Genomic DNA, 14,914 nt, shown 5'->3' with positions numbered 1-14,914 from the left:
GTACCCTGTGTCGTATACCTTTATAAACCTTTAATTTATTTTACCTTCCTTCATCTTCTCTGCCCTTTTTCTTGCAGCTTTTGCCCCTGTCCCCCTTTTCTTGCCTTCACCCTCTATTTATACTCTCTTTCCCTAACTTTTCCTGTCAGGTTTTTCCCCATTGGCTCCTTCACCCAATCTCCTTCAAGCCTGGCTGGAGAGGGGCTCGGCGGGCATTGTAGGCACCGCCCTCCCGCTCAATTCTCCAGCCATCAGCAGGGCAGTGCGCCGCGATTCCCTGGCAGCTAGCCCCAAGGAACAGGAAGTTTGGGGATTTCTCCTGCCCCTAGCGTCCTGGCTTCACCCTTGAGCCAGGATGCTGAGATGTTAAACATCTTACATCCACCTCCTGCTTTTAACTTACATAGGCTGCAATTGCTGCTGGATAGAGCAACCCCTTATGGGGGCTCTTGGCCCAGGTTGCAGGCACCAGTGTTAACCCCTCCACCAGCTGTGGCTAATATACATACAGGGCCATAGGTTTGGGCTTATTGGCCTGGCCCCGCCCCATATCCAGTGTTTTGTTTCATCCTTACTTTAAGCAGAGCTCATACAAGCAGCCATTTGCCAACCCGTTTCCAGGTTTTAGCCACCAATTTTACACCCCTTCATTCCCGCAGGCACCTGGGCATTTCACACAGCAATACGCTGCTACCAGGGCCATCTTCCCCCCTGTGCTTCATCAGGTCCACAGTATTTACGGGCAGCACCTAGGCCATTAGCCATTGAGTCAACCACCCCCTTCCCCAAGCCCCACCCCCACCCCTGCCACCAACTCCATTGAAGGCTTCACCAGCTCATCCTTCTTTAACTCCCCCACCACAAAATGCTACACCTGAACACCATCTGTGCACCAGCAGCTTCTTTGCCTAACGCAAGTGTATTAAGTCCACAGGTTTCTTCGGTTCAGCCATTGGCGTCCGCATCGACTTCCGGGGATGTCGTCACAGAGGAATGTTTGTCATTGTGTCAAGTGCAGTGGGCACGCCACACAACAAGGGACAAGCTTCTTCTTCCAAGGACGCTCCTGCAATCCCGTCAGCATCTGAATCAGGTGAGATGAGTTTGGCAGTACCTTTGATTCATCTAGTTCGGGGGAGAGGCCTGCACAAGCTTATGAAATACTCTGTGCAAAAGCTGAAGGGAATAGGTAATCATCCTAAATGAGCAGATAGTGTAGTGGCCAGTTCATTTCCGGATGCTTCAGGGGATGCGGTCCATTGCTCCAACATGTCGATATTGAGCAGTGTTAGGTCCAAGATTAGAGAGCAGATACAAAAAGGTCGATATGTCGACATGTTCACAATCACGCATGATGCTAAGAAGGCGTTAGATGCAAGAAGGGGGGAGTGGCAGCAGAGGAAGCTAGGAAGAGCTATCAGAATTGGCTTACTGGTTTGTATGTGTTTGCAGCATGCTACATTGAGACATACCCGTCTTAATGTATTAATGTGTTAAAGTATTTACATTCAGTGCAGGGCATGCAGGTTTCAGCTAGGCATAGCATTTGGATGCAGTACGATGAGCTTTCTAGGAGAAAGCAAGATGGACAGAAAGTTTTTAGCTTTGGTTTTAAGGATGTGGAGGTGTGGCTGGAGGTTAAGCAGCAGGCCCGAACAACTGTCGAACCTACTGTTGGGCATAAACATCCCATTCCAGCCTGCCCAGGATTCAATACAGGTGGGAAGGAAAAGTGTTACACGTTTAATAATGCCCAGTGTAACAGGGGGCAAGCTGCTGATACTGGCATGGCTGCATGCTGTGTGGGGGTAGTCACCCAGGGAATGACTACAGTCATTTTTGGGTGTCATGCAGCAGGAAAAGGGGATCAGCAAATAGGTTATAAGTAAAGCTGTGTCTCCAATTAAAGTGGAGGTGTTACAGTGTTGGTTGAGGCTTTATCCTCTTAAAATGGAAGCGGCCTTCCTATTACAGGGTTTTAAAGAGGTTCTAGGTTACCACTGGTTCATCCGGTTCTAGTTGTGGCTAAAAGAAATTTAAAGTCAGCTAGAGATTTTCCAGAGGTTGTTGCAGGAAAGTTGGATGTGGAGCTGAGATTGGGGCGTATGTGTGGCCCTTTTACCTCACCTCCAGTGGAAGATCTTTGCATTTCACCGCTGGGTGTGGTACCAAAGAAGGAACAAGGAAAATTCAGGTTGATACAACACCTGTTTTACCCGGCAGGAGGGTCAGTAAATGATGCTGTAGATCCAGTCGATTGTAGTGTCAACTACCAGTCAATTAAGGATGCACTTGGTATCGTGTGGGATTTCTGGAAAGGGGCTTTGTTAGCAAAAATTGACATCTAATCTGCTTTTAGGTTGCTCCTGTTACATTCCGGGTCATTTAGGTACACAGATTTTAAGGTAGGCGGTTCATTTTACGTAGATAAGTGTCTACCTATGGGCTGTTTTATTTCTTGTTCCTATTTTGAATGTTTTAGCTCTTTTTTATAGTGGTGTATTCAAGCGGGTACTTGCCAGTCAGGTGTCGCTCATTATCTTGACTACTTTCTTTTGATAGCGCAATTTGTAGCGAGCTGCTGTTTTCGGTCCAAGCACTTTTTGAGTCAATGGGAGTTCCCATTGTGCACAAAAAGACAGAGGGGCCGGTTACTAAATTGTCTTACCTAGGTATTGAAATTGACACTGATTTGGGTTTGTGTAGACTCCCCTGTGAAAAAGGGCAGAAGATTAGCGAGTTGTTAGTGAGTTTTGTTTCAGCCAGCAAAATATCTTTGAAACAACTGCAGTCACTGCTAGATTTGCTCAATTTTGCTTGTCGCTTCATTCCCATGGGTAAGGTTTTTTATCCTAGGCTGGAGTGAGCCTCCGCAGGCATAAAAAAGGCTCACCATATGATCCGCCTTCAGCTGACATGAAGGAGGATTTTAAGGTTTGGTTGAGATTCCTACAGGAATTTAATGGAGTTCGCATTTTGCTCACTTTGTCTGTGGCCAATCACGAACTTCAGTTGCTCACACACAACAGGAGCACTAGGTTTGGAGCGGTTTTTGAGAGTGAATGGTGCGCGGAGGCTTGGCCCAATTTGTGGCATTCAGAGGGTTTGACACGTAACTTACTTGGAACTATTTCCAATTGTGGTAGCAGTTGAACTTTGAATATAACGGTACTGAGCGCTATATGTAGCAAAATAAATAAAATAAAATGAATGTGACACCTGTAAAGAAGGGTTAATAAATAAACAATTATATGTTTATAGCTCCTGTTAGCAGAATTGCAGGGTCCTTTATCTTTTTGGACTGTCACTGTCGCCTACGATAAGATGTTACATTCCTTTCCCTACCTTGCCTTTTCCTTGGACCGTCCGCTTCCTCTCCATCAGTGTGACAGTGTCAGTTGTGGTGTGGTGGCAGTTAGAGAGCTGGAGCCTGGCCTTGGCTGTTGCTCTCTGTAGTCCTGTGGCATCTGGCCACGATCGGCGGCTAAGGATGAAGTCACTCGGGAAAGACGGCGTGTGTGACAGGCCGTGTAGCCGGGTTGTTTATTTATTAACACTTTCTTTTATTTTATTTTATTTATTTGACTACATATAGCACTCAGTACCATTATATTCAACTAATTTATACCATTGGGGCTGCTTAAGAACAAATAGAGCGCGGCATTACATATCCTTTTTATAGCAGTTGAAGTTTGGGCTTCAAGGCTTAGCAATCGGAAAATCATATTTTGGTGCAATAACTTGGGGGTGGTTCAATCAATTAACAATCAGAGGTCGGTCTGCCCCCAAGTGCTAAGGATACTTAGACATTTAGTTTTTGTATGTCTGCTGAAGAATATTGATTTTAAGGCTAAGCATGTCCCGAGTGTTCAGAATGAGATTGCAGATGTGTTGTCTCGTTTCTAATGGGATAGGTTTAGGTTATTTGCCCCGTCAGCCAGGATTCATGGATTGCTTTGTCCAGATTCTGGGCCTGATTCAGACCCAGTCGCAAGCGCTGAGCGCTCACAACCGGGTCGATGGTGACCCACTGGGCATGCGCACAACGGAGCCGGCTCCGTCGTGCACATGTGTGAGACCCAGATAGCGACAGGTGCTCCGTCGCTCGGGGTCTCGCACCAAATGGGCGAGCTGTCGATGGCGAGTGATAGCTCGCCCCCTTTGCTGCGCGGTCTGGGGGCGTGGCCGACCAAACGGAGGCATTCCTGATGGAATGCCTGCCATTTGGGGGCGGCCCCACTGACATCACCAGTGATGTCAGTGGGAGAGCTTCCAGCTCTATTAGAGCTGGAAGCTCTCTAGGGCTTGCATCCACGAGACCCTACCACAAGGGTCTCGTTGCAAGCCCGATGGTCGCGATGGTCTTGACCATTGCGACCATCATCCTGGCCGCTCACATAGCTGTGGGTGACCACCCACAGCTATGCGAGCGGCCAGGAGGCCGCACCATTAAAAAAAAAAGCACCCTGATTCAGAGCGAGCGCTCTTTCAGAGTGTCCGGCTCTGAATCAGGCCCTCTGTCTGGCAGATTATAAATCCGGCATTGAAGGACTCACTTTGAGAGCACTTGCTCGAGGTATGTTGAGGTCCTATTCCACAGCTTGGAATGAATGGCAGGTTTTTCTGGCAAAGACGGAGGCGGGTAAGGATCCGCATGTCAGTATGTCTGAGTTTGTATGGCAAGGGCATGAGAGTGGGCGTTCAAAGGCTTCCATGTCTTGCGCTTTAGCTGGCATTTCCCATTTCTCGTGTCTGAATGATTTGTCTGAACCTACAAAATTTTTTATTATTTCTAAAGCGCTGAGAGGTTGGGCAAGGGAGCAGGCGACTTCAACTGATTCGCATAGGCCAATAGACGTGGGTATGTTGAAGGAGTTGTCTTTGGCAGTCACAGGCATAGCTAAGGGTGAATTTGAAGTGGTTTTGTTCAGTCTGTCTTTTGCGATGGCATTTTTTGCCAATCAAGCACTTAGGTAGATGGAAGTCGTCAGCTTACAAGAGTTATATAAGGGGTGATAAATTGCAGAAGTAGTGGCACTCCTGTCAAGTTTGTTCTTTGGGAAACCGTGTGCCTTATGCTATCCACCACTAGGGGGGATTGGAGTTCTATTCACTTTTGCCCTCAAATAGACATAAGAGGTTTTGTGTCATTCACCTCCATCTGGGTCACCCAAACAACTCAGTTTCCCCCCTTTTTTTCATTCCTGGTTAGAGTTTTTATTATTACACTCTATTATTGCTTATGTTATATGATTTTTTTCCCATCGCGGGTATTTTTGAGGAAAGATTGCTGGGTGTGGATTGTTGTGCATTCTTTTGTGTACTGGGTTAGCAGGCATAACTTTGCTGGCTTAGTCCCTTTTAAGGTCTGTTGGATTGGCTTAAGAGGTTTTAGGTGGAACAGCCTTTTGGACATTCTTTGGCAGTCTGAGAGCAAGTGGGGTACCACTGACTGTCTAGTCATGCAGTAAGGGGGTAATGACCTTGGCACATGTAAGGGGGTTGAATTGATAATCGCCATGAAGCGGGATTTGAGGGTGATAGCAGAGTGCTGGCTGCAGGTTAAGCTTTGTTGGTCTGAAATAATTCCGAGGAGGTTCTGGCGCAGTACCCAGGGTGGGGCAGCCCTAGACAGAGTTAGGAGGAAGCTTAATGCTGCAATGTTTGTGATTGGTTTAGATGGGCATGTTATCAAGCACCCTCTTCTGCGCTATGAGGAGGCACATTTATATAGGCCAGATGTAGTGTACCTCATCGAAGAAGGGTTTAGAGTTTTTTGTCTTGAATATCCTGGCTTCGTTGGAATAGTTTGGAGGGGCTAGGTTTTCTTTGGTGGCATTACGTGGCCATTTTTGTCCACACCGTTGGCGGAAAGCAGTGCTCCTCGGCGGCTCAATTTAGCACTGCAGAGCTTGACTAGCTTTCCCCCTTTGAGAGAGGTGAGTCAGTTACTACTTTAGGGTAGAACCAGGTCTTCATCCTAGGGAGGAACCAGCACTGTGCTAGTTAAGGGGAAGTGGTACTACCCAGGATGGCTTGTGCACGGGGCAGAAAGCTCCACCCCATTTTTGGTTTAGCAAACAATTATTATGAGCTGTAGACTGAGGTAGCACTGCTTCTTTGCCACCAGGACTAATTAATTCAATTCTAATCTAATCTAAATAAATTTGGCTGAGACCTCTTTTTTCCAATTCTATACAGTTGTCTGTGTCTTATTTATTTGATAAGTTAAGCTTAAGAGTGGTGTTTAAAATAATAAAATTATGGGTGACCTACATGCACAATCCATACATCTAGCACTTAAATTGAGTTAAAATCATTACTGTATTTGTACAGTAACTTATGACATTGTTTCTCATAAAATATAACAACAAAATGTACTTGTATCATAGCAATGTTGACATTACACAGCATTATAATTAATAAAACACATATGCAATAACTATAGCTAAAAGGTGCCTACACACTAGGCGATATTTTAGACAATCCGCCTGATTCCGATGCATCGGAATGAGAAATCTAGTGAAATATGTCCTAATCATGAGTGTCCACTCATGATCATGAAGTCAATTGTGGGAACTGCAAAATAAACTTTAGTAACCCTGCGGCTCTCCATTGATTTCAATGGAGGGAGCCTTTCATTGGCTGAGAGAGGCAGAGGCTGACCTCTCTCTGCCAATGAACACTCATATATGGCTCTATGAAGACTATGGATACCTACAAGGAGAAGTGGACTAGTCCAGGTAATATAGGTGAGTGTGTATGTACTGTACGTATTTAAACTTTACTATAATGGTGTGTATGTATTGTGTTTATTTAAACATTTCTTTACAGGTGAACTACAGGTACCAGCGAAACCTTAATACCCCACATGCTGGTACTTGTGGTTCTCCAAGTACAAGCATGTGGGGGAGGCTTGCTGGTACCTGCAGTTCTACTGTAAAGACAATGGCCCTGATTCAGAGCCGGACGCAAGTGGCTGCTCGTTCGCTCCGAGCGATGTTTGCCCAACTGCGCATGCGTACGGATTGTTATACGCATGCGCGAACCACTCAGTGCGGCCGAAATTCATGTGCTCGCAAAATAGCGAATGCCTGATAATTTGAGTGACAGAAAGAGGCGTATGTGGGTGGTAACAGGGGAAGGTGCTTGAAAACGGGGAGTGGAGATCCGATCGCAGGCGTGCTTAAAGGACCAAAACGGGCGTTTTATGGGTGTGCATATTTAAAACAGCATTGACCACATCACTGGGTTATCTTATAGCCCGAACTGTTTGCAAAATTGTGGTAGCAAAAACCAACCACAAGAATAGCGAGCAGTTCATACCCTGGTCGATGTACTCGATTAATCTAATAAATAGCGGACATGACGTAGGATGCGAGCGGCCAGGGGGCGTATTTTTCCAAAAAACGAACGCAAGTTTTGTTCGCTCGTTCAGACCTAGAGGCGTGAACAGACCGCAAACAGCGAACGGTTCATTTGAATAGCCAGCCCTTGTTTTAGAACGAACGACCGCAAATAGCGAGTTTCTCTGAATGAGGGCCAATGTTTATACTCTTCTTTTTTTACACTACACTTACACTATCAACCAATCACCCACCATCCTGGGGTGGCAGGGATAGCCCCGGGCTATCAGCCTAGGCCAGGGGTGCCCTGGAGATGGAGACCTCTTTATTGGGGGGTCCCCAGCTCCCCAGTGATCCCCAGCCTGGGCAGACTAGCAGTCAGGTTTATTGCTTCATCTGGGGGCCCGGTGAAAAGGCTCCACAGGCTGTGGCATTAGCCCCCCCACTAGAAAAAGTCTGGATAATACAGGGGGAACCTATGCATGTTTTCCCCCTGTATTTTCAGAACCAGGACCGCATCAGAGCCCAGTGTGGTTGCTCCAAGTACGGGGGACCTCTACGTCATTTGTCTCCCATATTTTGGCAACCAGGGCTCATTCTGACTAGCCTGGTGCTGGTTGTGCTTAAAATACGGGGGATCCCTATGTTGTTTTTCCCCCATTTTTTTGCACAACCAGCACTGGGTCACTAAAGCCCAGGGCTAGTTGCTCTTTTGGGGGAGGGGTCAGACCATTTTTTTTACACAGGTTTTCATTTTTTAAACAGCAGCACGGATGGGTCTCACTGATCCTGTCTGTGTATCTATGTTTATTTTTTTACTGACAGATGCATGCAACACAGATATACCAGGTCCATGCAAGCATCTGTCTACTATCCTGCACGATCTGTGACACATCATGTCCTGGAGTGCCAGGGAGCTGTCAGGGAAAGTTCAAGGGAAATTGCTCACGATATCGCATTGAGAGCACATCACGAAGTGTGTAGGCACCTTTTGTGAAACAGATAACTAACATGTCCGGTTTATGGCAAACATATTTGCAACTCTGGTAGATTAAAATCATACTTGGATCATTATACTCCACCATGGTATACTGACGAACTCCACATGGAAACCTGGCAGTAATGCGGTCCAGTAGCCAAGAATTTACATGTTTTAACTCTATAAAATCATCATACATTGATCCTGTTGTGTCCACCAGATACGTCAGGGATGAAGAATCTAAAGAATAGAACAAAATTTTTTAAATTATTAAAAAAGTGGAGTGAAGAAGCAAGTAACTATAGACCAGACAGCTTTACATCCAGTGCCGCAACTACAGCCCCCTCTGCCCCTACGGTGGCTTGGGGGTGCCTGGGGCCATTGCTTCACCACTGCATGACTGAGCATGCTGGCCTCTGAAGTGATCAGAAGCTAAGGAAGCCTCTGATCACTTCAGAGGCCAGCTTCCCAGTCATGCAGTGCGTGGGTGATGACATGATGTCACCAGCGCGATGAGGATACTGCACGTCCATGCCTGCTTGATCATGTTAGATCCAATCAGCGCAGCAGTGTGAGGGACATCCTGGACAGTGGTGAATCAGGTAAGTACTGGTGGGTGGGGTCTCAATTACAGGGGGGCCTGCGTAAGGGGCACTGCTACAGGGGATCCTGCATAATGGGCACTGCTACAGGAGGGGGGGCTGCATAATTGGCACTGTTACAGACAGGGGCTGGCTGGCAACTTTCAGCCTGGGGGGACAACACAAGCAAGTGGCCCCCGATTTCAAAAGAAATAATGGGAGAGGATGTGTTACGGGAAGAGGGTGGATTTGTAGTGGGAAGGTGGGAGCATGTGTGGAGTGGAGGAAGGGGATTTGTAGGGGGGACGTGAAAAATGTGTAAGGGAGGAGGGCAGACATGTAGAGGGGGAATAGATGTGGCAGGGAAGAGATAGGATTGACGGGAAAGGAGGAGGTATGAAGGGGATAAAGAGGAGACAGGAAAAGGAGGGACATTGACAGAAGGATAGAGAGGAGAGTAAGAGGAGGAGGAAGTCGAGGGGGCAGGTGGGACAAGAGAGTGTCAAGGTGATTTGCAGGGGGAAGAGATGGAACGGTAGTGAGACAGGCAGAGGTGATGCAGGAAAGTGAAAGTGCTGCAGTGTTAGATTATGGGTAACAGAAAAATCATGGTCAAAAAATGGTGCAAAGGGGTCTAATTATTAAACTTAAAACAGACTTTAGTCAAGCGTTAGAGGTGGAGAAAGTCTTACACATTGTTTCACTATAATTTTCTATGAAGAAAAGTGCAGAGAAGCCTTTCTGTTTCCTTGTGGGTTTCAATGGACACACACACATATATATATATATATATAATATATATATATATATATATATATATATTATATATATATACATACACACTTAAAGGCAGTGTGGAAGAATAAATAGTAGGCAGTGAGCAGGGTGTGAGGCAGTCAGGTGGGAGGTGTAGGACACTGAGATGGGAGCAACAATCTTCCCTCCTGCCCTCCCAGGGAGACGCACAGTTGCCAGGTGATGTTACAAGTTCGGACAGGGGGATCTAGCAGCTACCACTCCGAAATATGCTCAATCCTACCGTTAGTGTTTGGCTGCTCAGCCGCCGCTGAAGCAGTCCCCGCCAGCTTCGTCTGGCACCCAGAAGTGCTCGCCATCCGGAGCAGACGCCAGTTTCCGGATTGTGTTCGCAAGTGGAACGCAAAATCATGTAAGCGGCCGGCTGATGTGAGACGGACAGGCCAGCAGTAAGTGGTGCCAGGGGGAAAGGGAGCCCCAGGAGATGGAGCAGGTGCCATCAGGGTAGGGCTGAGTGGCCACTAATCCAATGTCTGGCGGCCTGGAAGATATGCAGAGGATGCTCCCCGGCCGCTCAGTTTGTTACAAGGGCTTCAAGGACGGAAACACTGAATATCTTTGTCACACAAACTGAGCTGCCTGGGAGCATCCTCTGTATGTCTCCCGAGTGCCGAATGCAACTGGCGGCCCCATAATGCTAAAAGTGTACCAGCCCGGGGGGCAGATGGCACCCTGCCCCCCGGCCCAGCCCGCCTCTGGCTACAGAGGGGCCTGCATAAGGGGCATTGCTACAGGGGGGGCTGCATAAGGAGCACTGCTACAGGGGAGGCTGCATAAGGGGCACTGCTACATGGGAGCCTGCATAAAGGGCACTGCTACAGGGAGGCTTGCATTAGGGGAACTGCTACAGGGGGGCCTGCATAAGGGACACTGCTACAGGGGGGCCTGCTTAATGGCCCCTGCTACAGGGGGGTCTGCATAATGGCCACTGCTACAGGGGAACCTGCATAAGGGATACTGCTAAAGGGGGGCTGCATAAGGGGCACTGCTACAGAGGGCCTGCATAAGGGGCACTGCTACATGGGGGTCTGCATAAGGGGCACTGCTACAGTGGGGGCCTGAATAATGGGCATTGCTACAGGGGGGCTTGCATAAGGGGCACCGCTACAGGGGGGTCTACATAATGGCCACTGCTACAGGGGGGCCTGCATAATGGTGACTGCTACAGGGGGCCTGCATAATGGCCACTGCTCCAGGGGGCCTGCATAAGGGGCACTGCTCCAGGGGGCCTGCATAAGGGGCACTGCTCCAGGGGGCCTGCATAAGGGGCACTGCTCCAGGGGGCCTGCATAAGGGGCACTGCTCCAGGGGTGTCGGCATATTGGGTAGTGTTACAGCAGGCATTGCATAAGGGGCACTACTACAGGGGGCATTGCATAAGGGGCATCATTTCTTATAAGGGCATTACTCTGTGTCACTATGTGTTATACGTGGCATTATTTTGTGGCATAATGTGTAAGGGCATTACTGTGTGGCATCATGTGTTGTAAGGGGCATTACGGTGTGGCATAATGTGTTATAGGGCCATTAAGGTGTGGCATAATTTGTTACAAAGGCATTACGGTGTGGCATAATGTTAGATAAGGGGCATTACTTATTATGTCATAAGGGACATTACTGTATCATGAAACCACACACCTTAAACATCATCTTTGGGTGTGATTGTTTTATGGCTGGGGGGGTATCTGGAACTTTTTGGGAGTGGGGAGCAAAATTTATAGCTACACCACTGCTTACATCAGTAGTGGTAAATATAATGGAAACACTATTAAAAGAAAGTTGTGGAATATCTCAAATCCTACAGCTTACAGGATCCCTAACAGCATGGATTAACTCTGGGAGGTACTGCCAAACAAATCTTATTGACTTTTTTGACTGGGTGACAAAAGTAATAGATCATGGGGAGCCATAGATGTAGCTTATCTAGACTTTAGTAAGGCTTTTGAAATGGTCCCGTATCACAGAATGATAAACAAACCGTAAAGCTTGGGACTGGATTCTATGACTGTTGAATGGATAAACACTAAAGGCAAATATACAGTTATAATGTGCTGTCATGAAGCTGCTGGTATAAGGGATTGTCAGACCCAATAATAACCACAAAATATGAAAAGCATATATGCAGTAATACCAGCACTATATAATAGACTATATACATACAAATATAGATGATGGATGGTTTGAAGATAAACAAATAAAAAATTATTGAGATAGTAAAATCTATACTCTATTGTAAAAGTGACTCATAAAGTGTTCATAGTTTTAGACAAAAATATGTAGATGAAAAATATTTATAGCAATAAAACAGTCCACTCCTGATGTAGGCTTATGCTGGTATTAGGACTCTATCTCGTATCCCAGAAATAATTTTTAGCAGCAGAACTTTACCAATAGATGTTTTAGTTGTTCTCACGGAAGTCCTCTGGCATCCAGTACATAGAGATGGTGAGCTGAAGGACAACTAACAAGGTGACCTCCAAAGCCGCAAATAGTTCCAAAGCAAGAAACCATGTACAATATAAATCCAACAGGTTCCAGGAGTCCGGATAAGGGGTCCAATCTCAATGCATTTCACTGAGCAATGACCATTTAGCTTCATCAGGAGTATGTGTTGTGGGTCAAAAGGAGTCCTTGATATACCCATTGGGTAATTAGAAAATGCTGAGCACTTGTGTTTAATAAAGGAAATATCTAGATAAATTAATAAATACATAAACCGTCCATCAGTTTACATCTAATCCTAATGTACTAAGGAGTGGGGTTGCCTCCTTACAACATTAGGAATTTAGGATTAGATGTATACTGAATGCAGTTTTGGTTTATATTATGTTAGTACATATCCAGTTTGTATCTTTATAGGTATACTCTTTGAAAATAGTAACTATAGCGGTGTTGCCTCCTTACCACATTAGGATTAGATGTAAACTGATGGACGGTTGTATTTATAAATTTATCTAAATATTTATTTTATTAAACACAAGTGCTCAGCATTTTCTAATTATCCAATGGGTATATTAAGTACTCCTTTTGACCCACAACACATATTCCTGATGAAGCTGAATGGTCATTGCTAAGCAAAATGCATTGAGTTTGGACCCCTTATCCACAATCCTGGTAACTGTTGGATTTATATTGGACTCTGTATCTCACTTTGGAACTATTTGCGCTTTGGAGGACACCTTGTTGTACTGGATGCCAGAGGACTTTCCTGAGAACAACCAAAACATCTATTGGTAAAGTTCTGCTGCTAAAAATTATTTCTGGGATATGAGAGGGAGAGTCCTAATACCAACATAAGCCTACTTCAGGAGTGGATTTAAGAGGACTGTTTTATTGCTATAAATAACTATGAGCACTTTATGAGTCACTTTTACAATAGAGTGTAGATTTTACTATCTCAATACATTTTTATTTGTTTATCTTCAAACCATCCATCATCAATATTTGTATGTATATAGTCTATTATATAGTGCTATTATTATAGTGCTAGTATTGGAATCGGTATGAAATACCGCCGGACGCATGACCAGCAACTGACGCTCCCAACAGGTAAGTATTTTAACTATGACTGACCATACCCCCCCTAACCCTAACCTTCCCTTAGGGGTGCCTAACCCTAACCTCCCCCCCAACTGCCTAACCCTAAGCCCCCCTGTAAGTGCCTGAACCTAACCCCCCATCCCTGCAGCCTAAACCTAAGTCTCCCAGGGGTGGTGCCTAACCCTAACCTCCCCCGGGGGTGCCTAACCCTAACCCCTCTCTTCCCCTAGCCTAACCCTAACCCTCCCAGGGGGGTGCCTAACCCTAAGTCCCCCCTGGGAGCCCCCAATCTAACCCTCCCCACCTGCAGCTGTCCACGCCCACCACCCGGCTTACCTTTGTTTGTTACTCTGGGTGTTGGGCTCACGGCATAGGTAAAATGACAGGTTTCCGGATTTCGGTGCCTATCATTAGACCCCTGCCGGGATTAGATAGTTGGGAAGCCGGTGGTAGGCATATCGACCATTGGCTTCCTGACTGTATCCCCTGGTATTATATATGTTTTTAATTTTTAGATGAATTGATAAGATCTTGGTTGCAGGATAGGAAACAGAGAGTTGTAGTAAATGAAGTGTATTCACTGGAGGGAAAGGTTACCAGTTGGGTATCCCAGGGATCTGTTCTTGGGCCAGTGCTTTTAATATCTATGTTGGCGATATTGCAAATGGTATTGAAGAGAAAGTAGTTTTTTTGCAGATGACACAAAAGTATGCAACATGGTAGACACACCATGGGGAGTAAAACAAATGACTGAGGATCTGAGTGGACTAGAGGAATGGGCAAGAACATGGCAACTATAGTTTATGTAAAAAAATGCAAACTCAAGCACTTGGGTCTCAATAACCTAAAGGAAACTATAGTATCAAGGACACTATAATGGAAAATACAGAGGAGAAAATGAATTTAGGAGTCACCATTTCAGATGACTTGAAGGCATGCAAGCAATGCACCAAAGCATTGAGGAAGGCAAGTCAGATGCTTGGTTGCATAGGGAGAGGAATCAGTAGCAGGAAAAAAGAAGTGATAATGCCACTGTATAGGTCTTTGATACAGCCTCATCTAGAATATGGTGTTCAGTTCTGGAGGCCATATCTCCAGAAGGATATTGACACATTAGAGACAATACAAATAAGGGCAACTAAAATGGTGCATAGTCTATAGCACAGACTTTACCCGGAAAGACTAAAGATCTTAATATGTATAGTTTGGAACAGAGAAGGGAAAGGGGGAACATGATAGAAACTTTCAAATACATCAAGGGTTTTAACTGGGGGGAGGCAGGCTCAGAGGAAATTTGTGGAAAAATTACTTCACAGAAAGAGTAGTGGAACAGTGGAATAGCCTCCCATCAGAGGTGGTTGAAGCAAAGACGGTGGAACAATTTAAACACACTTTGGATAGGCATAACAATATCTTTAAAAGAGATCTAATGAGTAAATAGGGTTGAAGTTGCTAAGAGGATAAATTAAAAGTGGCAGACTAGATGGGCCAAGTGGTTCTAATCTAATGTCAAATTTTCTATGTTTCTATGTTTCAATGTAATATAATATATTGAGGTATTTATTAAAGCAAAATATATAATGAATTGCTATTTACGTTTATTCAGGGTAGCTATAAAATATTGGATTATAATAGAGTATTATACCACTGAT

The 14,914-nt window shown here is 45.6% G+C and overlaps 1 protein-coding gene across 3 annotated transcripts in view; it reads right to left on the bottom strand.

The window, feature by feature from the left end:
* Nucleotides 1-14,914, bottom strand: part of LOC148508608 (uromodulin-like) — a 96,802-nt gene that overhangs the window by 62,694 nt on the left and 19,194 nt on the right. For all 3 annotated transcript variants that reach the window (XM_088444306.1, XM_088444307.1, XM_088444308.1), the window contains one exon: nt 8,410-8,565. In XM_088444306.1, the coding sequence (XP_088300432.1) occupies nt 8,410-8,565 (156 nt within the window). The remainder of the gene's footprint in view (nt 1-8,409; nt 8,566-14,914) is intronic.

This window comes from Taudactylus pleione, unplaced genomic scaffold (assembly GCF_031769625.1).
Source record: "Taudactylus pleione unplaced genomic scaffold, aTauple2 ptg000353l, whole genome shotgun sequence".
Lineage (NCBI taxonomy): Eukaryota > Metazoa > Chordata > Amphibia > Anura > Myobatrachidae > Taudactylus > Taudactylus pleione.
The sequence above is the reverse complement of the archived record's forward strand: the minus strand, read 5'-3'. Positions and strand labels throughout refer to the sequence as shown.